The following is a 25,694-nucleotide window of genomic DNA, read 5'->3' on the forward strand; positions in this document are numbered from 1 at the left end:
CAAGCGCCAAGCAAGCAAGTTTCTTCAAGGAACATCGTGCCAACGCCGCTCAATCCAGCAGTGGAGAGAGAGAGAGAGAGCAAAAGCCGAGCGACACGCCGAGCGAGGGAGCAGCAGGAGCTGTTCGTATCCTCCCACACCACACAAGCTAACGACACAATTAATATTACGAGGGGACAACGCACACACAGCACGCACACGAATAAGACTTTAAAAGAAAAACTGTCTTTTCGTTTCAAAAAGGGTTGCCATTTCGAGGTGGTGCGTTCAATATCAACTGATCGTGCAAAGCAGTTGCTGCCGTCGAGTTACATAAATGCATAAGAGTTTTCGTTATTCATATTGCATAATTGCATAATTTCGCAACTGCATAAGTTTTTGTCGTTCATATTAGTTAATTGCATAATCTTGCCCATGAATTATTGACGCATGTTTGACCTGCATGATAGAATGTCACGTGCTTGTTAGAATAAAATTGTTATCACAGAAGCATATCGAGTGTTCCTTCCAAGTCCATGCAAAACTGTCTTATTCTTGACAACTGTATCCTGTGATGAGATATGAAAATGGAGACCTAAAATATTATAACACACACTAGGATAATCGGTAAATGAATCTATGATAATCGTGTTATCCTGATTGATAACTCTGGATAAACGAAACTAAGCAAATTATCATAACTGCACACATTAACATAATCGCAAGCCTCCGCATAAATTACTACGATTATCATAATTTATGCATATAATCACACGCATTATCATAATTTATGCATATTAATACACACACTATCATAATTAATGCGATTTGCGCATTTTTCGGAAAATTATTAATTTTTATTATTTTCATCAAAATTTCATAACCCGACACATACAACAGTTGTTAGGTTAGATCGCGGAAGTATATAAATGCGTCTTCAAAATAAAACATTAAATAAATGCATGCCGACAAAGGAAAGTGTACTTGAGTAGAGATTACCGTTGGTAGGGCTATTTTAATAAACACAATAGACAGGAAGGACACGTTCAAAGGGCTCGCATAATCCACACGCTTAATGTACATTGCCTCAGTAATCCCACGCTACCCACCCCCCAACATTGTTCAAGTGCGCAGCTGCGTGGTCAACATATCAATGCTTCTATATCAGAAACGAAATAGTGAGACTTCCCAAATCTGACTGTCGACTAATGAAGCTAGTTTTAATTACAGGCGAAACGTCGTACGCAGATTGTAAATGTTGTGGCTTGGCTCTCCAACACACCGGTGTGCTGTACTAGTGAAACATTTGCATGTTCTGTTTACGTGACAACCCTTACTAGTTGGCTTTGTCGGGTGGTGGCGGGTTTCAACGACACATTTATATATTTAAGCGATCTAAGCCAAAAAAAACCTTTAATATGAACATCATAATAAACCACTTACAAGCTAAACCATTAAGATCATTATTCTAAATTCATAGCAGAAATTACAATATAAAACACTCATTTTCTAGAATCACCCCGCTCAACACGATTGTCCTTAAATATATTTATAAAACAAAGTCAGTACAGTATAAACTTGCACATCTTATTCTAAATCAAGCTCGAGATCACCAATTTTTGATATTTCAGACTGTATGTCGCTTTATAATCCTCTAAACTTGCAGCAGTTTCGAGGACATTGGGGGTGAATATTAGCAAATTCACACGAAGCACGGAATTATGCATGGAGATGCACATCCTTATTCAAACGGAAGTGTACAATTATGCAGTGAGATGTACATACGTATTATGTTGCTAGATATGCGGATTGTTAATGCAAAAAATTACAATTGAATGCAAAGTCCGTGATAGGCCAAGTCGAGAACAAAGGATTTGGATGCTAGAGCGAAGTTATAAGGGGCTTAAAATCAGACCTCAGGGTCATTTCGAGACTGATTTTGCTGAGGATATACGCTCGACTCCCCGCTCTGCAGATAACCCTTCTTCCACGAGACCCAGCCTGGCGAGCACGATTGCTTTGCGACTGGTTGGCGACTTTGCTTCGGGAGAGTTCGTGGCGATCTCTTCAGACGGGTTCCAGGGACATCGATACGCCGTGCATCAACAAGTAAGTGTCTTTGTTAGTGGATAAACTGGTAATCGCGTGTGTAGTCCGACTTACTGTGTATCGGTTAAACATTGGTAAGAGTTTGCTTCTTGGCGATTTAAGCCACACATCCACGCACCTGAGAGGGTGCCTTTAACTCTGAACAAGATCCGCGAAATTTGCTCTGCTCTGAAGAATCAGTCACATGGAGCAGAAAAACTCTCCACAGCGCCACACAAACACTGGCAAGAAGCGGTTCAATTGCTCTCTTTGTGGGAAGGCATTTTCACTTAAACAAAATCTTCACACTCACCAGAACACACACACGGGCGAGAAGCCGTTCAATTGCTCTGTGTGTGGGAAGGCATTTGCAGATTCATCAACTCTTCGCAATCACCAGAAAACACTCACGGGCGAGAAGCCGTTCAATTGCTCTGTGTGTGGGAAGGCATTTGCAGATTCATCAACTCTTCGCAATCACCAGAAAACACACACGGGCGTGAAGCCGTTCAATTGCTCTGTGTGTGGGAAGGCATTTGCAGATTCATCAACTCTTCGCAATCACCAGAAAACACACACGGGCGTGAAGCCGTTCAATTGCTCTGTGTGCGGGAAGGTATTTGCACAGAAATCAACTCTTCACACTCACCAGAAAACACACAGGTGAGAAGTCATTCAAGTGCTCTCTTTGTGGGAAGGCATTCTCAATTAAACAAAATCTTCACACTCACCATAACACACACACGGGCGAAAAACCATTAAATTGTTCTGTGTGTGGGAAGGCATTTTCACGGAAATAAAATCTTCAGTCACCAGAAAATACTGTTATTAATTTTGTCGTGGTGTTTTGTGATTTCCGTGTCTTGAGTGTTGAGGTTTATTCTAGACTTCGTCACGTTAAGGTGGTGCTTTGTAGTCCTATCGGATTACTTGTTGATGTGGTGTGATGTGCAGTGCTTGTGAGGTGGTGGTGGCGGGTGTCAACGACACATTTATATATTTAAGCGATCTAACCCAAAAAACCTTTAATATGGACATAATAATAAACCACGCTTACAAGCTAAACCATTCAGATGATCATTCAAAGTTGATGGCGGAAATTATAATATGAAGCACTCGTTTCTAGAAGCACCCCGCTCAACACGATTGTTCTTAAATATATTTATCAAACAAAGTCAGCACAGTATAAACTTGCACATCTTATTCTAAATCAATCTCGAGATCACCAATTTTTGATATTTCAGACTGTATGTCGCTTTATAATCCTCTAAACTTGCAGCAGTTTAGAAGACATTGGGGGGTGAATATTAGCAAATTAACACGAATCACGGAATTATGCATGGAGATGCACATCCTTATTCAAACGGAAGTGTACAATTATGCAGTGAGATGTACATACGTATTATGTTGCTAGATATGCGGATTGTTAATGCAAAAAAATTACAATTGAATGCAAAGTCCATGATAGACCAAGTAGAGAACAAAATATTTGGATGCTAGAGCGAAGATATAAGGGGCTTAAAATCAGACCTCAAGGTCATTTCGAGAGGGATTTTGCTGAGGATAGACGCTCGACTCCTCGCTCTGCAGATAACCCTTCTTCCACGAGACCCAGCCTGGCGAGCACGATTGCTTGGCGACTGGTTGGCGACTTCGCGTCGGGAGAGTTCGTGGCGATCTCTTCAGATGGAGTTACAGGGACATCGATACGCCGTGCATCCACAAGTAAGTGTCTTTGTTAGTGGATAAACTGGTAATCGCGTGTGTAGTCCAACTTACGAGACGTTACTGTGTATCAGTTAGACCTTGGTAAGAGTTTGCTTCTTCGCGATTTGAGCCAGACATCCACGCAGCTTAGAGGGCGCCTTTTGCTCTCAACAACATCCGCGACAGTTTCTCTGCTCTAAAGAATCAGTCACATGGAGCAGAAAAACTATCCACAGCGGCACGCGCACACGGGTAAGAAGCCATTCAATTGCTTTGTGTGTGGGAAGGTGTTTACGCGGAAATCAACTCTTCGCAATCACCAGAAAACACACACGGGCGAGAAGCCATTCAAGTGCTCTCTTTGTGGGAAGGCATTTGCAGATTCATCAACTCTTCGCAATCACCAGAAAACACACACGGGCGAGAAGCCGTTCAATTGCTCTGTGTGCGGGAAGGTATTTGCACTGAAACCAACTCTTCACACTCACCAGAAAACACACACAGGTGAGAAGCCGTTCAATTGCTCTGTGTGTGGGAAGGCATTTGCAGATTCATCAAATCTTCACCGTCACCAAAAAACACACACGGGCGAGAAGCCGTTCATTTGCTCTGTGTGTGAGAAGTCATTTTCACGTAAATCAAATCTTTATAGTCACCAGAAAACACACTCGGGTGAGACGCCGTTCAATTGCGCTGTGTGCTGGAAGGCATTTGCACGGAAATCAGATCTTCACAGGCACCAGAAAACACACAAGGGCGATAATCCATTCAATTGTTCTCTGTTGGAGAGGACACGGTCATCACCCCGAAACAAACATGAGAAGATCCGCAATGATAGGGAAGTGAAATCTAAAGGTGAAAAACAAAATGCTTCAATGAGTCCTGAAAAAAATCTATCTTTCGAACCTATGCAGGTGGAACCTGAGAGATGCGTGGATGTAGTGGATGTAATGAGTCCTGACGACAATTCCTCTTTCGACCCCATGCAGTTGGATCCTGCGAGATGGCTGGATGTACTGAGCCCTGACGCCAATTCTTTTTTAGACCCCATGCAGGTTCATAATGAGAAATGGCTGCTGGAGTGGCTGGATAATCAAAGTATTGAGTACTTCTGTTAAAGTCCTGGAATGTGCACGTTTGTGTCTCTGTTAGATCAATGTATTAGGTGCAATTGATTATATCAGTGATTTCCAGCACTACTCCAAGCTAGTGTAATTATTTTAACACAACCGTTTGATTGCTCTGTGTGTTGGAAGCATTTTCAGTCAGCAACACTTCACAGGCACTATCAAACAAAGAGTTAAAATGTTGTCATGAGTCCTAAACGAAATTCCTCTTTCGACCCCATGCAGTTGCATCCTGAGAGATGGCTTCATGTAGTGGATTGGCTGAAGAGTCATATTCGTGTCTCTTAAATATTTTTTTCGGTGATTTCTAGGACTTCAAGGGGGAAATCGACGTTTACATGTTTAATATTAAGAATCTGTTTTAACTGTTGAATTCCTATTGGGAAATAATTTGCCTAGTTCCTTTCCTGTTTGAGCCTGCGTATTAATAAAGATTTCGATACGAGTATTAGCGTGAGTTTTCTTGCAGATTAATAAAGACCTGATTTGTTTTTAAAGATGACTAATCGTACGTTGTTGCTACCATAGTTTTCCTTTAAAAAAAACACGGACGAGTAGACATACACACACGAGTGTGCATCCAAACACGACTGTATATACAGCGTTGTACATTCACACACGAGTGTGCATGTGTTTCTACGAGTTTTAACGTTAATATACTTGCAGAACAATAAAGACCTGCTATGTTAAAGATGACTGATCGTCCCTTATTGTTACAATGTTCATAGCGAACACGTGTGGAGGCGAGTTTCAGGTGAAGCATCTCCATCACACAAGTTTACCCTTACCTGGCAGCATCGTGGCAGTTCGCTGGTCACACTCACTACGTTACACTCACGAGCTGTAGGGGCGGGGCTCTGTCTGCTCAGTGGCGCTGTTTTCATTCATTTAGCACCACGAGCGGGGAGTCTCATCCCTGTAGTTCCCTGTTGTGGTGCCGCATTCCTACCACGTTTCCCCTAAATTATTTGTACGACACAATATAAAAACAATTTGTTTGTTCCAATACATAATCATACACGAGTACACATATACACTCCCATGTACACACACCCACACACGAGTGGACATACACAAAAGTACAGATCCATGTACATACAAACAGTAGTATACTTGTGTAATGCGGGCATAAACGGCCTCGCGGATATGACGTCACGGGGGGAGGAGTTAGGTCACGTGAGAGAGAGGGATGAGGTCTTAAGGGAGAGATACCGGAAGAAACGGGAGAGTGTTGGGAATAGAGACAGAGTGAGGCCACACAGTGCGGAGGTTGGAGAGTGGCGAGATCGCCACACACAGTAAGACTCGGCACCGTCGGCCAGCGGTGACGAGCACGGGGGAACAGGGAGCAGCGGTGGAGCTGCAGTGAGAGCAGCCGGAGGACTGCACAGCGGAGCTGCAGGAGCGCGAAAGGCTACGTGAGCGAAGGCAGCTGTCGAGCTGCTAAGCGGGGAGGCTCTGAGCGAGGGCCGTGTGGGACAAGTGTAAAGAACCCAAATAAAGGACAACGGAGACAGACCCAGTGAACGAGTCCTTTATTACACTTGCAAGCAATTCAACGTTATGTTGTGTCATCATGGGTTTATTTCACAAAGTTTAAAGTGCCAGCAACAACAATGGTATTGAACCTTATTCTTTACAGGAGTGGCTCTGGGTGGACATGCCACCACAAAGCAGCACGCGGCGGAGGAGGGAGGTGATCGCTCTCGCCACGCGAGCAAGGCCCCCTCGCTTCCTCTTCTTTCCCTGCATCACCACCTCCACCACCTGCACCTCCTCCACCTCCTGCTTTGTCTCGTCCTCCATCTCCTCCTCTTCATCCTCCACCACCATCTTCTCTCCATTCTCTGTCTTCTCCATTCCCTCCTCCTGTTCCTCCTCAACCTCTTCCTCCACCTTCTCCTCTTCCTGTTCCACCTCTGTCTTCTTATCCATCTTCTCTGCTTGGAAGCCCTCTTCTCCAAAGCTTGGAGCAATCGGGCCCTGTACAGGAGTGTCAGAGGTGGATGCGGTGGCGGTGGTGGTTGCAGCGGTGGTGGTGGTGGCGGCGGTGGTAGTGGTGGCGGCGGCGGTGTCGGTGGCGGCGGTGGTGGTGGCGGCGGTGGTTACTGCGGTGGTGGTGGTGGCGGCGGTGGTGGTGATGGCAGTGGTGGAGGTGGCAGTGGTGGCGGATGGTTTTGTGGCAGTGGCGGCAACAGCGTCAGTGGCAGTGGTGGCGGTGGATGCGGTGGCGGCAGTTGTGGCGTTGGCGGTGGTGGCTGTGGTGGCGGTGGTGACGGCGGTCGTGGCGGTGGTGGCGGTGGTGGTGGCGGCGGGTTTTGTGGCAGTGGCGGCAACAGCATCAGTGGCAGTGGGGGTGGTGGTGGCGGTGGTGGTGGCGGTGGCAGTGGTGGCAGTGGTGGTGGTGGCGGTGGTGGTGGCAGGGGTGGGGGTGGAGTTGCCGGCGGTAGCGGTGGTGGTGATGGTTGCAATGCTGGCAAGGCGCTGCTCCTGCTCAAGGCGCTTCTCCTCCTCGACGCGTTTCACGTTGGCGAGACACTTCTCCTCCTCCTCCAGATTCTTCTCCTCAGGACACATCATCTCGAGATGATGCTTCTCATCAATGAAGTACTTCACTTGAATGAGGCGCTTCTTGAGGAGATAGTCTCGGAAGTACTTCTCATCTGTGCGGCACTTCGCCCTGGCAATGCGCTGCACCTCAAAGAGGCGCTCCTCTTCCATGGTGCATCTTTCTTTGCTAAGGTTCTTTTCCTGGAGATGCTTCATCCCGCTGACGTCCTTCAACTCCCCAATTATCCTCTGATCAAGCAAAGATAAGCAAAAGAACATTCAGACATGCACATGCAAGAAAACATTCATACCCACAGGCACGCAAACGTGGACGTGCACATAAACCCAAACAAAAAAACATACTCACACATGTATGTACAGATGCAGCCATCCACATTCAGTCATTCAAACTTGCTTAGTACACACTTGAATATACACTATCACCTGCTGTTAACACAATGCCTTATCCATCAATACTTGTATCACATTGTACGTGTAGTACTAACCCCTAAATATCCCAACTCCTATAGAATGAAAATACATGTCACATCCTCATATATCCCCATAAACCCCATGCATGCACTCAAGACTTTGCTCGATTGTGGCGGTTTCATAGCAATTGTTGGCAATAATCATCACTGGCAATAGTTTTCACAGAATGTCCCATTATAAATATCTGGAAGCCCAAACTCTGGACAAACTTCACTGCAGCGCCCATAGTTTGGAACTGGAATGGTAACTTCCAATCAAATCACAGACATAATTAATGTGACTGCCTGATATCATTCTGTCTTCATTGGTAATAAATGGCCACTTCAAGTGCCTGCATGAGCGGGACGGTGAAGAGATGCGGTGATGGTGTCGGGACATGGTGTTGCGATATGGAGAGGAGAAGTAGTGGAATGTTCTAGAGAGATGGTGTATTGTGATGGTATAGAGGCATGATGAGGCTCTAATATGGTGTATTGAATTGGTGGTCGTGTAGTGTGATGAGAAGGTGATGGGGAGAGTTGGTGTCGTGATATTTTGGTGTGCTGGTGAGGTGACATGGTGTGCTCGTTGTCGAGAGAATGTCGTGTGTTTTAACCCCACAGACCCCATACACATCGTGCTCTCTTTTAGCCCCGCCCCCCTCCCAATACGCTCCATTCATTGGCTACCACATTCTGATAAGCTCCTCCCCCCTCCTCCCTCCTTAACTTGTATTTAAGAACTTGCATCTTGGAATCCCTGCCTCACTTGATACAGCAAATTCAGCTGTGACGGTCCCACCTGGGACGGAGACTTGTGTTGCCTCCGAAACGTCGTGATTTTTATTATTTTATTTTTATTAATTTTTATTTCATTTTATACCTACGTGACTTTACCGAAATAACTAAGAGTATGAATCCTTGCAGTCACGAAAGCTTCAAATCTAGAACCCATACACACCTTTGGGGAGCGATTCTTGTAACTTTGGCCTGGGAAAGGGTCCACCTTATCCATAACGTCCCCCCACGTGGTCGACTGGCACGCCGACTCCCGGGCTATGAAGAACAGAAAATGCATTCAAAGTACGAGTTATTAATTAGAGAACGAAGGACATGGAGTCTCACAGAACTAATTTTGAGATCCCAGTAATTACCGCTTACCACACAACAGGACCTGCTATTGAAAAATAGTCATCACATGGCAGTAAAACTTTACAAGTCATGTTTTTGTCGGCAATCTCAATTTTGGAGCTTTCGTGACTGGAGGAATTATTCTTTGGTTCTTGAGGTTAAGTCACGTATAAAGATAAAATAATAAATTAAATAATAGCATACTACGACGTTTCGATTGCAACACAAGCAATCATCATCAGGTATAAAATAAATAGCAACACAAATCTAACCAGAAAACAATAGACAGACACACAAGCAGACAGACATCACAAAGACACGCAGAGAGAGAACACGTATTGGCAGAAAGAGAGAGGTCGTCTCTGTGACGAGGCCTTAAATATACAGAGGGGGCGGGGGCGGAGAGATCGTAAATTACATAAGCTTGAGACCCCAGTTTGAACAAAGATGGCAACAACTCAAATATAAACCCATCCTCTTTGCCACACTCGATCATTACGTCTTCCCATTACCACCAAGCCATGTCTACGAAAAGTAATTCATCAAGGAGTCTCCTCCTCCGCATATAATCCATGTGATGCCGGTATCTGGGACTTACCCTCATATTCATCCAAGATCTCAGCCCACGTGATTTGTCTGTCCATGTTGTTGGGAACGAGTAGATTTTGTTTGAAGTTGGATGGCCTGGGGAGGTTGGAACAACGCTCAGATTTAGCAAACTTTTGAATCACTCATCCTCCTAATTAATACATATTTGACCACTCATTGTATCAATCCAATCACTATCGTGACTATACTCTTAGGTTTTTTTCGGTAAAGTCACGTAGGTAAAAATAGATAAATAATAAAAATAATTAATGTTAAAAATATAAATAATAATAGAAATAAAATAATATATCACGACGTTTCGGAGGCAACACAAGCTTCCTTCATCAGGTGTAAAAAGGCACAGCAAAATAACTGTAGTTAGGTGTAAAAAGGCAAAATAACTACAGTTATGTTACAGTTATTCTACAGTTATTTTGCTGTGCCTTTTTACACCTGATGAAGGAAGCTTGTGTTGCCTCCGAAACGTCGTGAGTTATTCTTTTTTATTCATATTATTATAAATATTGTGAAAGCTAATTTTTTTTCCCTACGTGACTTTACCGAAAAAAAACCTAAGAGTATGAATCCTTGCAGTCACGAAAGCTTCAAAACTAAAACACTATCGTGACTTTTGTTGTTGCTGCTAATCCTACATAATGCAATGGCATAATATGACTTTGAGACCCCCCCCCCCACCTCCTACGCATTTCACAAGTAGTGACTAATTACATTTTCCATAAATATGCTAAATTCATCTGTTGATATGCAAATACCTTTGTCAAGGCGCCCTTCCCACTCTAACCCAGCTTAAATATACGCTGCCAAGCTTGGTGGTGTTCATTCAGACGCTGTCTTTTCGACAGCCCTATTCTTCACCTGAGGACGGCTGCTTGCGTTGTGGCCGAAACGTCGTGAGCATTGTATTTTATTATGTTTTATTTTTATCATTTTATTATTTTCTTTCTACGTGACTTTACCGATAGAATCAAGAAGACTATCGTGACTGTTGCTTTAAAAGCCCACTCACTCGCTTGTTTTCCCACTCATGTGTGCGCCCGATCACTCACTCATCCACCCACACGAACATGTTTATTCCAACTGCCTATTCCATTAAACATAATCACCAGACTTAACAATGATATTTCACCTCTAATCCCGACATGCATGTTCATGTACAGCCCATTTGTATTAATCGACTGCTTGATAGAGGACCCATATGCCTTGTGGGTCATTAGGGTCATATGACCATACTTTAATTATTTGTTATAATACGAGCATGACGTCGTAGGTCACTTGATGTCAGAGGTACCACCCATGTGGCTGTGACATCACAGATTGGAGGCAACTATGGCAGTGGCTAGGGTCTGAACTTAAAGGCAGACTCCTCCTCATATGTTAAATAACATTCAATACATGTAATGTAGGGCACAATTGTACCAGCAATCAGAACACAATAATTGTATACATGTTAATAATATTCTATGAGATTTAAACGGATTAGTTAAGCTTGTTTTAAATGCTGACTCGCTTGGGGTCTAAACAACGACAGTAACAGCAACATTTCAGAGAATGCCAAGTATCCTATCTAACAGTTCTAATTAGAATTTTTAATTAAAGCTTTCGTGACTGCAGGGATTCATATTCTTGGTTCTTTCAGTGAAGTCACATAGAAGGGAAACAATAAAATAATAAAAATATAAAACAATAAAATTATCACGACGTTTCGACTGCAACACAAGCAATCGTCATCAGGTGTGAAATCCACAGCAAGAAAATTTGAAAAAAGTGGCGTTTTTTTCTAATTTGATTGCTGAAAATTGAATTATGAACATATAAAAGTAATGAAGCTTTAGTTTGTGGTCGAAATGTAAAATCAACAGGGTCGCTCACCTCGTTGAGGATTCGCTCTCAAAAGGCTTCTTCTGCTGCTCCCTCGTGTGCATTCCTCTCGACTGTGGGTGGAGGCGTGGCTGTGACGTAACAGAGGTGACGTCACTAGGGCGAGGCTCCGCCCCCCACGATCCCGGCTGGCGCATCACGTGGTGCAGTGCTGGTTGTGCGTGGGACCGGAAACTGCAGGGCTTGGGTTCGACTTCAGACTCCGTGGTCTACACAGCGAGGGTGAGTGAATGGGTGAGTGGGTGAGAGATTGAGTGAGTGGGTGAGAGGGTGGGTGAGTGAGTGAATGGGTGAGTGGGTGAGAGATTAGGTGAGTGGGTGAGAGATTAGGTGAGTGGGTGAGAGATTGAGTGAGTGGGTGCGTGGGTGGGTGAGAGATTGAGTGAATGGGTGAGTGGGTGGGTGAGTGGGTGAGTGAGTGAGTGGGTGAGTGAGTGGGTGGGTGGGTGAGTGGGTGAGTGAATGGGTGAGTGGGTGAGAGATTGAGTGAGTGGGTGGGTGAGTGAATGGGTGAGTGGGTGAGTGAATGGGTGAGTGGGTGAGTGAGTGGGTGAGTGAATGGGTGAGTGAATGGGTGAGTGGGTGAGTGAGTGGGTGAGTGAATGGGTGTGGGTGAGTGAATGGGTGAGTGGGTGGGTGAGTGAATGGGTGAGTGGGTGAGTGAATGGGTGAGTGGTGAGTGAGTGGGTGAGTGAATGGGTGAGTGGGTGAGTGAATGGTTGAGTGGGTGGGTGAGAGATTGAGTGTGTGGGTGAGAGATTGAGTGAGTGATTAGGTGAGAGAGTGAGTGAGTGGGTGGGTGAGTGGGTGAGAGATTGAGTGAGTGGGTGAGTGGGTGAGTGAGTGGGTGGGTGAGTGGGTGAGTGAATGGGTGGGTGAGTGGGTGAGTGGGTGAGTGAGTGGGTGAGTGGGTGAGAGATTAGCGAGTGGGTGAGTGGGTGAGAGATTGAGTGAGTGGGTGAGAGATTGATTGAGTGGGTGTGAGTGAATAAGTGTGTGTGAGATTGAGTGCGTTAGAGCTTGAGTGAGTGTGGCAGAGTGAGTCAGTGAGTGTGATAGAATGAGACAGTGAGTTAGTGAGAGACAGTGAGTTAGTGAGAGACAGTGAGTTAGTGAGAGACAGTGACTTAGTGAGAGACAGTGAGTTAGTGATAGACATTGAGTTAGTGAGAAAGAGAGAGTGTGGCAGAGTGTGTGGCAGAGTGAGAGTGTGCAGTTCGTGTTTTGTCGAGAAAGTGTGGCGAGTGTGTGTGCGTTGTGTAGCTGTGTTTACATCGTGTACGTAGTGTTTGTAGTCTCTAATCAGTCTAAATTACGCTACAGAAATTCAACATTTGCACCCTTGCTTTGTGCTCTTTGATGTCGCCATTCCTGCGACGAGGACAGAAGGGAGGCCTGGCCGTTAGGCCTGCCATACACCTCGGCCTCAGGCTTCATATTCATTATTTTTTATGTTTGTATAATTTGAATTATGAACTTGTATTCCATTCATTAAATTGCAAGCGTATAAACACCATCTTGTTGGTTTATTTACTATTAAATTAATGGTTTTCTTAATCTATGTAGTTATGTTTAAGTGAGTGAGGTGGTAGTACTAAGTGTGAATTTGAGTTACATGTAAATTATTGTGCAATGGATTTGTCTGTGTGCACCTAGCCTGGCACGGACAATATGGACTATGTTATTATTAAGTCGTGAAAGAGATTGTTTATTTGTGTGTCTGTTATGTTTGTGTCAATTTACATATCTATATTTATAGCTGTGTTAATTTGATGGGTGGTGGTGATGGATAGGTGCGAGTTTTAACTTTAAAATGCTTGCAGATTAATAAAGATCTGCTTTGTTTTTAAAGATGACTGATCATACGTTATTGCAACCATATCCTTCCTTTAAAAAACACGGACGAGGAGACATTCACACACGAGTGTGCATGTGTTTCTACGAGTTTTAACGTTAATATACTTGCAGAACAATAAAGACCTGATATGTTAAAGATGACTGATCGTCCCTTATTGCTACAATGTTCATAGCGAACACGTGTGGAGGCGAGTTTCAGGTGAAGCATCTCCATCACACAAGTTTACCCTTACCTGGCAGCATCGTGGCAGTCCGCTGGTCACACTCACTACGTCACATTCACGAGCTGTAGGGGCGGGACTCTGTCTGCTCAGTGGCGCTGTTTTCATTAATTTAGCACCACGAGCGGGGAGTCGCATCCCTGTAGTTCCCTGTTGTGGTGCCGCATTCATTACCACGTTGCCCTCAATTCTTTGTACGACACAAAATTATAACAATACACGAGTATACACTCCCATGTACACACCCACACACGAGTGGGCATGCGCAGTAGTGTAGATACATACACAAATGTGCATTCACACCGCTTTGTACATACACACACGATGCCCTGAATTACGTTATACTTTTGAAAAAAAACGCATTCAATTCTAATTCCTTCTGTTTCCACCCCAAAAGCTTGGAATTATTAATAATATTTTAAATAGTGGCCCCATGTTTAATGAGTGTAGTGAAGACATTAGTTTAGTTTATTTAATTCCATTTGTTTGCATTTGCTACGGCACACTGTTTGAGATTATTCTTCCCATTTATGAAATCTCTCTAGAATCATTTACATTTTCTTCATGAACTTCCTTGCATTCAGTTATTCTCGCATGTAACGCTCCTCATATCTAACAAACCTAATCTCATGTGGCCATTGTGCTTAAGCCGAAGTAGGATTTTGCACATTTCCAATGGCCTGTAAACTGTGATCAAGTTATCGGCCTTACCTGTGAAATACAGTATAATATATTGTTGATCGAGATATACTTATACGAAGAGGTGCATGTTTCATATCGTGTTGATGTGGTTTTATGAATATGTTTAAGGACCTTTGTTGATCAGGGTGTGTCTAGACAACGAAGGTGAATTGTTATATTCGATCAATTAAAATTGTTACAATTGCCGTGGATACCCATCTGGATGGTATCGTTTGTAAGCGTTGTTTATTATATTGTAACGCAGCCATGATCGCATTTCAGTCTATAGCAGAAAGTATCGTGTGTATTTAGACCTTTGTGTATTACAGTGCTGTGTGTACGAATGTGTTGACACATTTTCCACGTGTTTTCACGGTAAGTGCATTGAATGTGGAGGGGTAACCAGCCCCTCGCAACAGTCCGGAGACCTCGAGGGCCGCTGTGATCGCTATGAGCATTCCCTCTGGAACATTGCTCACAGTTACCACAGCTTTACCGTCCGCCGATGAGGTAGGGGGTTGTTTTTACAGAACTTTACTCGTGGCAGGGGAATGCCAAACAACAGGGAGAGTGGCTCTTCTGAACAAAATAACGAAGGGGCATGGGACTGTGGCGGTGAGCTGTGGGAAGCTGTATGCCCCAGGCGAGGAGTGGTGGTTGCTCATGCCTACCCCGAAGGTGAACATCATTGCAGGGATGCAGGCAAGACCGATTAGTCATATGCCTTTCATAATATCCCGTAATAGAATCACACTGTGCTCGAATTAATGCATTGTGTATGTATCTATATGCGAACTGCGGGCTGCGGGATTTGAATGGCACAATAAATATAAAATAAATATGCTCAACAAGTTTTGATTAGGATTGTGCGGTTAATTGTTAATAAATACTGTAAATAGCTATTCCAATCCATTGAGATTGCACATTCAGCAAATTACAATGCGGCCACAATGCGATCCTAATAATTATAGTGCAATTCTAATCCCGCACCCCCAGTACGCATATCCGTCCCTAGGTCCGCAAATATATATATATATACATATGCATACATCCGAGTATAGTGGGATTATAATGTAGGAGGTCAGAGAAGGAATCTAACTCGACTTATATGCATCTTCGGTGGATGCATGAGCAACCACCACTCCTCGCCTCCCGTTGATTGGGAGGTGTGCCCACGGTAGCCTGGGGCTTAGCGCTTTCCACACCTTACGCCACGCTCCCACGCCCCCTTGATTCGTTTTTTTTTTCTCAGAAAAAGAGCCCCCTGTTGTTTGGCATTCCCCATCCACGAGTAAAGTTCCGTGAAAAGAATCCGCTACCTCATCGGCGGTGATGGACGGTAACGCTGCGGTGGATGTGAGCAATGTCCTGGAGGGAAGTCTCGTAGCCACCACAGCGGCCCACGAGGCCTCTGAAAGTGAAATAATTTTCCGAGTTCCTTAACTGTTTGAAAAACGAATTAATAAAGATTTTTACGCGAGTTTTAACGTTAATATTGTTGCAGATCAATGAAGACCTGATTTGTTTTTAAAAATGACTAATCGTACGTTATTGCTACCATAGCTTTCCTTTAAAAAAAAACACGGACGAGTAGACATACACACACGAGTGTGCATCCAAACACGACTGTATATACAGCGTTGTACATTCACACACGAGTGTGCATGTGTTTCTACGAGTTTTAACGTTAATATACTTGCAGAACAATAAAGACCTGCTATGTTAAAGATGACTGATCGTCCCTTATTGTTACAATGTTCATAGCGAACACGTGTGGAGGCGAGTTTCAGGTGAAGCATCTCCATCACACAAGTTTACCCTTACCTGGCAGCATCGTGGCAGTTCGCTGGTCACACTCACTACGTCACACTCACGAGCTGTAGGGGCGGGGCTCTGTCTGCTCAGTGGCGCTGTTTTCATTCATTTAGCACCACGAGCGGGGAGTCTCATCCCTGTAGTTCCCTGTTGAGGTGGCGCATTCCTACCACGTTTCCCCTAAATTATTTGTACGACACAATATAAAAACAATTTGTTTGTTCCAATGCATAATCACATACGAGTACACAAATACACTCCCATGTACACAGACCCACACACGAGTGAACATACACAGCGTTGTAGAATGTGCATACACACTGCTTCATACATACACACGGGTGCACATGCGTACAAGTGCGCATACACACATCAGTGTGCATATACAGCAGTGTACGTACAAAGGGATTGCGTTCTACTACACGAACAAATGTGCGCACAAATTATTGTACATACCTATACACACACATTCACGCATGTACATATCCACATCAACGAGTGTAAATAAACTCACGAGTGGACATACACAGATGTACAGATCCATGTACGTACAAACAGTAGTTTACTTGGTAAGTGGGGTTTTGTGATTATTTTCACAGGTTAAGCTGACGACGATGCCCCACATCACTGAAGCACGTTATTGCTAATGACAGAAAAGCGTGCGATTCTAATTCCTTCTCTGTTTCCACTCCAAACGCTTGGAATTATTAATAAAATTAGGAATATTGGCCTCATATTTAATGAGTGTATTGAAGTCATAGGTTTAGTTTATTTGCATGAAGTCTTTTTCACGTTCATACTTCCATTTGCTTGCCATTGCTACGGCACACTAATACGGATTATTCTTCTCATTTATGAAATCTCGCTTGAATAATTTTGTTCATGAACTTATTTGCATTCAATTGCTATTCACGGTACTGAAGCTCCTCATATCTAGCAACATACCTAAGCTCATGTGGCCATTGTGCTTAAGCCGAAGTAGGAATATGCTGAATCATCGTTCGCTTCCGTTTGAATAGGGATGGGCATCTCTTTGAATAATTATGTGCATGTTGTTAGTTTGCACATTTACAATGGCCTGTAAACTGTGATCAATTTATCGGCTTTATCTGTGAAAATAAGTATAATATGCCGCAATGTTGATGGAGATATACTTATACTAAGAGGTGCATGCTTCATAGCGGGGTGACTTTGTTTAATGGATATTTTTGAGGACTCTTGTTGATGAAGTTGTGTCTGGACAACGAAGGTTATTGGTTATAGTAGATCAGTTAAAACGTGTTATCATTGCTGTTTTTTACCCATCTAGATGGTATAGTTTGTACGCGTTGTTTATTATATTGTAACGCACCCATTATTAAATTTCAGTCTATAGCATAAAGTATCTTGTGTATTAACACTGCTGTGCATTAACAGTGCTGTGTGTATGTATGCGTGCATATATTTTGCACGTGTTTTCATGGTGAATGCACCACAGCGTTTCCGTCCGGCACCGCCGATGAGGTAGGGGGTTGTTTTTACAGAACTTTACTCGTGGCAGGGGAATGCCAAACAACAGGGAGAGTGGCTCTTCTTCTGAACAAAATAATGGAGGGGCATGGAACCGTGACGGTGAGCTGTGGGAAGCTGTATGCCCCAGGCGTGGAGTGGTGGTTGTTCCTGCCTGCACTGAAGGTGAACATGAGTGTAGAAATGCAGGCAAGGCTGATTAGTCATATGCCTTTCATAATATCCTGTATTTGAATCACACTGGGCTCGAATGCATACATTTTTTATGTATCTATAATGGAACCAGATCTGCGAGCTGCGGGATTTAAATTGCATTATAATCACTAGTATCACATTGTGGTCGTATTAGAATCACACTATCCACTGCTGGATCTGCCCTCTCAATGGATTCATATATATACAGAGTATGATTATTCGACGTTTACGTATTGATTTTTTAACTGTTGAATTCCTGAAAGCTTCCAGCTGTAAGTAGCAGCTCGGGAGGACCGTGGGGTTAGAGCGGGGATATAAATGCGGCGCTTTTGGTTCGTGCCTACTTGTCCAGGCTCACTTTATCGCCGCCACTATTATAATTTTGATCAGCCAAAACTTAAGGCATTTCAAGAGGGGTTGGTTTGTTTTGAATATTTTAGATCACCCACCCAGCATATCTCTGGGACCATCCAATGCGCAGGCGATACACCACAGGATGACCCTTTCATCCCGACATTCACACCTGAGCCTACGCGTTCCCTAACACTCGCACACCCTGAAGGCACTTGTAGCCTTACGTGGCATTGTCTGCCACCCACTGTTGGGCCACATTCCCTAGAAAGCCGACTTCAAGGTGAAGCTCGACACCGAGCGTCGTGGGCCACCGCCGGCCTGACACCGTCGTCGTCAGGGGAGAGGAAGCGAGACGGCGCCTCCTGGCTCCTTTCCACCATAGGGAGGTGTCAGAGGCAGCCTCCTTGAGGCCCAGGACCGGATCAGGTAATCGTCGCTGATGTTGAGCAAGAATTTAACGTGAGCGAGAATTGAGCTGCGTGCTAACCACTACACTACCATTGCACTACCACTGCACTACCACTGCATTACCACTGCACTACCACTACACTACCACTGCACTACCACTGCACTACCACTACACTACCACTACACTACCACTACACTACTACTGCACTACCACTACTATACCACTACACTACACTACCACTACACTACCATTACACTAACACTAAACTACCACTACTATACCACTACACTACCACTACACTACCACTACACTACCACTACACTACCACTACACTGAGCATGTTCATACACACAGCAGTGTAACAGGATAACAACGTTTTGTGATTATTTTCACAGGTTAAATATTAGCAAATTATTTTAATAAACAGAATAGACAGGAAGGACAAGTTCAAAGGGCTCGCATAATGCACACGCGTAATGTACATTCCCTCAGTAATCCCCCCCATCCCCCACATTGTGCAAGAGCGCAGCTGCGTGGTCAACACATCTATGCTTCTATATAAGGAACGAAACAGTGAGACTTCCCAAATCTGGCTGTCGACTGATGAGGCTAGTTTTAATTACAGACGAAACGTCGTGCTCAGATTGTAAATGTTGTGGCTTGGCTCTCCAACACACCAGTGTGCTGTACTAGTGACAAATCTGCATGTTCTGTTTACGTGACAATCCGTAGTAGTTGGCTGTGTCGGGTGGTGTCGGGTTTTAACGACACATTTATATATTTAAGCGATCTAACCCAAAAAACCTTTAATATGGGCACTATAATAAACCATGCTTACAAGCTAAACCATTCAGATGATCATTCAAAGTTCACGGCAGGAATTATAATATAAAACACTCGTTTTCTAGAAGCACCCCGCTCAACACGATTGTCCTTAAATATATTTATAAAACAAAGTCAGTACAGTATAAAGTTGCACATCTTATTCCAAATCAAGCTCGAGATCACCAATTTTGATACTTCAGACTGTATGTCACTTTATCATCCTCTAAACTTGCAGCAGTTTAGAGGACATTGGGGGGTGAATATTAGAAAATTAACACGAAGCACGGAATTATGCATGGAGATGCACATCCTTATTCAAACGGAGGTGTACAATTATGCAGTGATATGTATTATGTTGCTAGATATGCAGATTGTTAATGTAAAAAATAACAATTGAATGCAAAGTCCATGATAGGCCAAGTTGAGAATAAAGGATTTGAATGCGAGAGCGAAGTTATAAGGGGCTTAAAATCAGACCTCAAGGTTATTTCGAGAGGGATTTTGCTGAGGATAGACGCTCGACTCCTCGCTCTGCAGATAAACCTTCTTCCACGAGACCCAGCCTGGTGAGCACGATTGCTTGGCGACTGGTTGGCGACTTCGCTTCGGGAGAATTCGTGATCTCTTCAGACGGGTTCCAGGGTCATCGATACGCCGTGCATCAACACTTACGAGACGTTACTGTGTCTCAGTTAGACGTTGGTAAGAATTTGCATATTGGCGATTTGAGCCAGACATCCACACAGCTTAGAGTTTGCCTTTAATAATCAACAACACCCGCGACTGTTACTCTGCTCTGAAGAATCAGTCACATGGAGCAGAACAACTCTCCGCAGCGCCACGCACACACGGGTGAGCAGCCTTTCAATTGCTCCGTGTGTGGGAAGGCGTTTGCAGATTCAGCAACTCTTCGCAATCACCAGAAAACACACTCAGGTGAGAAGCCATTCAATTGCTCTGTGTGTGGGAAGTCATTTGCAGATTCATGAACTCTTCGCAATCACCAAAAAACACACACGGGCGAGAAGGCGTTCAATTGCTCTCTGTGTAGGAAGCCATTTTCACGGAAATCAAATCTTCATCGTCACCAGAAAACACACACGGGCGAGAAGCCATTCAATTGTTCTCCGTTGGAGAGGACACGGTCATCACCCCGAAACAAGCATGAGAAGATCCGCAATGAAAGTGAAATCAAAAGGAGAAATACAGAGTGCTGCAATGAGTCCTAAAAAATGCATCTTTCTAACCTATGCAGGTGGATCCTGAGAGATGCGTGGATGTAGTGGATGTACTGAGCCCTGACGACAATTCCTATTTCGACCCCATGCAGGTTGATAATGAGAAATGGCTGCTGGAGTGGCTGGATAATCAAAGTATTGAGTACTTCTGGTAAAGTCCTGGAATGTGCACGTTTGTGTCTCTGTTAGATCAATTTATTAGGTGCAATTGATTATATCAGTGATTTCCAGCACTACAAACTGGTGTAATTCTTTTAACAAAACCGTTTGATTGCTCTATGTGTTGGAAGCATTTTCACGGTCAGCAACACTTCACAGGCATCATCAAACAAAGAGTAAAAATGTTGTCATGAGTCCTCAACGAAATTCCTCTTTCGACCCCATGCAGTTGCATCCTGATAGATGGCTTGATATAGTGGAGTGGCTGGAGAGTCATATTCGTGTCGCTTATATATATTTTTCGGTGATTTCTAGGACTTCAAGCTAGAGTGATGTTGTGAATACTCTATAATGTGTTCAGATGAATGTCTTCCTTTAAAGTTCCAGAAGTGTTCACTTATTTCAGAATGACAACAATTTTATACTTTGGACGAATGGCTTCAGTCGAAAAGGACGTCAAAGGGGAAATCGACGTTTACGTGTTTGATTTCAAGAATATATTTTAACTGTTAAATTCCTATTGGGAAATAATTTGCCTAGTTCCTTTCCTGTTTGAGCCTGCGTATTAATAAAGATTTCGATACGAGTATTAACGTGAGTTTTCTTGCAGATTAATAAAGACCTGATTTGTTTTTAAAAATGACTAATCGTACGTTATTGCTACCATAGTTTTCCTTTAAAAAAAACACGGACGAGTAGACATACACACCCGAGTGTGCATCCAAACACGACTGTATATACAGCGTTGTACATTCACACACGAGTGTGCATGTGTTTCTACGAGTTTTAACGTTAATATACTTGCAGAACAATAAAGACCTGCTATGTTAAAGATGACTGATCGTCCCTTATTGTTACAATGTTCATAGCGAACACGTGTGGAGGCGAGTTTCAGGTGAAGCATCTCCATCACACAAGTTTACCCTTACCTGGCAGCATCGTGGCAGTTCGCTGGTCACACTCACTACGTTACACTCACGAGCTGTAGGGGCGGGGCTCTGTCTGCTCAGTGGCGCTGTTTTCATTCATTTAGCACCACGAGCGGGGAGTCTCATCCCTGTAGTTCCCTGTTGAGGTGGCGCATTCCTACCACGTTTCCCCTAAATTATTTGTACGACACAATATAAAAACAATTTGTTTGTTCCAATGCATAATCATACACGAGTACACATATACACTCCCATGTACACACACCCACACACGAGTGGACATACACAAAAGTACAGATCCATGTACATACAAACAGTAGTATACTTGTGTAATGCGGGCATAAACGGCCTCGCGGATATGACGTCACGGGGGGAGGAGTTAGGTCACGTGAGAGAGAGGGATGAGGTCTTAAGGGAGAGATACCGGAAGAAACGGGAGAGTGTTGGGAATAGAGACAGAGTGAGGCCACACAGTGCGGAGGTTGGAGAGTGGCGAGATCGCCACACACAGTAAGACTCGGCACCGTCGGCCAGCGGTGACGAGCACGGGGGAACAGGGAGCAGCGGTGGAGCTGCAGTGAGAGCAGCCGGAGGACTGCACAGCGGAGCTGCAGGAGCGCGAAAGGCTACGTGAGCGAAGGCAGCTGTCGAGCTGCTAAGCGGGGAGGCTCTGAGCGAGGGCCGTGTGGGACAAGTGTAAAGAACCCAAATAAAGGACAACGGAGACAGACCCAGTGAACGAGTCCTTTATTACACTTGCAAGCAATTCAACGTTATGTTGTGTCATCATGGGTTTATTTCACAAAGTTTAAAGTGCCAGCAACAACAATGGTATTGAACCTTATTCTTTACAGGAGTGGCTCTGGGTGGACATGCCACCACAAAGCAGCACGCGGCGGAGGAGGGAGGTGATCGCTCTCGCCACGCGAGCAAGGCCCCCTCGCTTCCTCTTCTTTCCCTGCATCACCACCTCCACCACCTGCACCTCCTCCACCTCCTGCTTTGTCTCGTCCTCCATCTCCTCTTCTTCATCCTCCACCACCATCTTCTCTCCATTCTCTGTCTTCTCCATTCCCTCCTCCTGTTCCTCCTCAACCTCTTCCTCCACCTTCTCCTCTTCCTGTTCCACCTCTGTCTTCTTATCCATCTTCTCTGCTTGGAAGCCCTCTTCTCCAAAGCTTGGAGCAATCGGGCCCTGTACAGGAGTGTCAGAGGTGGATGCGGTGGCGGTGGTGGTTGCAGCGGTGGTGGTGGTGGCGGCGGTGGTAGTGGTGGCGGCGGCGGTGTCGGTGGCGGCGGTGGTGGTGGCAGCGGTGGTGGTGGTGGCGGCGGTGGTAGTGGTGGCGGCGGCGGTGTCGGTGGCGGCGGTGGTGGCGGTGGTGGTGGCGGCGGTGGTGTCGGCGGTGGTGGTTACTGCGGTGGTGGTGGTGGCGGCGGTGGTGGTGATGGCAGTGGTGGAGGTGGCAGTGGTGGCGGAGGGTTTTGTGGCAGTGGCGGCAACAGCGTCAGTGGCAGTGGTGGCGGTGGATGCGGTGGCGGCAGTTGTGGCGTTGGCGGTGGTGGCTGTGGTGGCGGTGGTGACGGCGGTCGTGGCGGTGGTGGCGGTGGTGGTGGCGGCGGGTTTTGTGGCAGTGGCGGCAACAGCATCAGTGGCAGTGGGGGTGGTGGTGGCGGTGGTGGTGGCGGTGGCAGTGGTGGCAGTGGTGGTGGTGGCGGTGGTGGTGGCAGGGGTGGGGGTGGAGTTGCCGGCGGTAGCGGTGGTGGTGATGGTTGCAATGCTGGCAAGGCGCTGCTCCTGCTCAAGGCGCTTCTCCTCCTCGACGCGTTTCACGTTGGCGAGACACTTCTCCTCCTCCTCCAGATTCTTCTCCTCAGGACACATCATCTCGAGATGATGCTTCTCATCAATGAAGTACTTCACTTGAATGAGGCGCTTCTTGAGGAGATAGTCTCGGAAGTACTTCTCATCTGTGCGGCACTTCGCCCTGGCAATGCGCTGCACCTCAAAGAGGCGCTCCTCTTCCATGGTGCATCTTTCTTTGCTAAGGTTCTTTTCCTGGAGATGCTTCATCCCGCTGACGTCCTTCAACTCCCCAATTATCCTCTGATCAAGCAAAGATAAGCAAAAGAACATTCAGACATGCACATGCAAGAAAACATTCATACCCACAGGCACGCAAACGTGGACGTGCACATAAACCCAAACAAAAAAACATACTCACACATGTATGTACAGATGCAGCCATCCACATTCAGTTATTCAAACTTGCTTAGTACACACTTGAATATACACTATCACCTGCTGTTAACACAATGCCTTATCCATCAATACTTGTATCACATTGTACGTGTAGTACTAACCCCTAAATATCCCAACTCCTATAGAATGAAAATACATGTCACATCCTCATATATCCCCATAAACCCCATGCATGCACTCAAGACTTTGCTCGATTGTGGCGGTTTCATAGCAATTGTTGGCAATAATCATCACTGGCAATAGTTTTCACAGAATGTCCCATTATAAATATCTGGAAGCCCAAACTCTGGACAAACTTCACTGCAGCGCCCATAGTTTGGAACTGGAATGGTAACTTCCAATCAAATCACAGACATAATTCATGTGACTGCCTGATATCATTCTGTCTTCATTGGTAATAAATGGCCACTTCAAGTGCCTGCATGAGCGGGACGGTGAAGAGATGCGGTGATGGTGTCGGGACATGGTGTTGCGATATGGAGAGGAGAAGAAGTGGAATGTTCTAGAGAGATGGTGTATTGTGATGGTATAGAGGCATGATGAGGCTCTAATATGGTGTATTGAATTGGTGGTCGTGTAGTGTGATGAGAAGGTGATGGGGAGAGTTGGTGTCGTGATATTTTGGTGTGCTGGTGAGGTGACATGGTGTGCTCGTTGTCGAGAGAATGTCGTGTGTTTTAACCCCACAGACCCCATACACATCGTGCTCTCTTTTAGCCCCGCCCCCCCTCCCAGTACGTTCCATTCATTGGCTACCACATTCTGATAAGCTCCTCCCCCCTCCTCCCTCCTTAACTTGTATTTAAGAACTTGCATCTTGGAATCCCTGCCTCACTTGATACAGCAAATTCAGCTGTGACGGTCCCACCTGGGACGGAGACTTGTGTTGCCTCCGAAACGTCGTGATTTTTATTATTTTATTTTTATTAATTTTTATTTCATTTTATACCTACGTGACTTTACCGAAATAACTAAGAGTATGAATCCTTGCAGTCACGAAAGCTTCAAATCTAGAACCCATACACACCTTTGGGGAGCGATTCTTGTAACTTTGGCCTGGGAAAGGGTCCACCTTATCCATAACGTCCCCCCACGTGGTCGACTGGCACGCCGACTCTCGGGCTATGAAGAACAGAAAATGCATTCAAAGTACGAGTTATTAATTAGAGAACGAAGGACATGGAGTCTCACAAAACTAATTTTGAGATCCCAGTAATTACCGCTTACCACACAACAGGACCTGCTATTGAAAAATAGTCATCACATGGCAGTAAAACTTTACAAGTCATGTTTTTGTCGGCAATCTCAATTTTGGAGCTTTCGTGACTGGAGGAATTATTCTTTGGTTCTTTAGGTTAAGTCACGTATAAAGATAAAATAATAAATTAAATAATAGCATACTACGACGTTTCGATTGCAACACAAGCAATCATCATCAGGTATAAAATAAATAGCAACCAAAATCTAACCAGAAAACTATAGACAGACACACAAGCAGACAGACATCACAAAGACACGCAGAGAGAGAACACGTATTGGCAGAAAGAGAGAGGTCGTCTCTGTGACGAGGCCTTAAATATACAGAGGGGGCGGGGGCGGAGAGATCGTAAATTGCATAAGCTTGAGACCCCAGTTTGAACAAAGATGGCAACAACTCAAATATAAACCCATCCTCTTTGCCACACTCGATCATTACGTCTTCC

The 25,694-nt window shown here is 44.8% G+C and overlaps 1 protein-coding gene across 1 annotated transcript in view; it reads right to left on the reverse strand.

Moving 5' to 3' along the window:
- Positions 1–25,694, reverse strand: part of LOC133352776 (golgin subfamily A member 6-like protein 22) — a 40,170-nt gene that overhangs the window by 14,338 nt on the left and 138 nt on the right. The window contains exons 2-9 of the mRNA XM_061568653.1: positions 25,019–25,113; positions 23,488–23,835; positions 22,774–22,926; positions 10,708–10,742; positions 9,651–9,736; positions 8,883–8,977; positions 7,353–7,700; positions 6,732–6,884 (exon numbers count right to left, since the gene is read on the reverse strand). Coding sequence (XP_061424637.1) covers positions 6,732–6,884; positions 7,353–7,700; positions 8,883–8,977; positions 9,651–9,736; positions 10,708–10,742; positions 22,774–22,926; positions 23,488–23,835; positions 25,019–25,113 — 1,313 coding nt within the window. The remainder of the gene's footprint in view (positions 1–6,731; positions 6,885–7,352; positions 7,701–8,882; positions 8,978–9,650; positions 9,737–10,707; positions 10,743–22,773; positions 22,927–23,487; positions 23,836–25,018; positions 25,114–25,694) is intronic.

This window comes from Lethenteron reissneri, chromosome 5 (genome assembly GCF_015708825.2).
Source record: "Lethenteron reissneri isolate LAM-NWPU_2019-01 chromosome 5, ASM1570882v1, whole genome shotgun sequence".
Lineage (NCBI taxonomy): Eukaryota > Metazoa > Chordata > Hyperoartia > Petromyzontiformes > Petromyzontidae > Lethenteron > Lethenteron reissneri.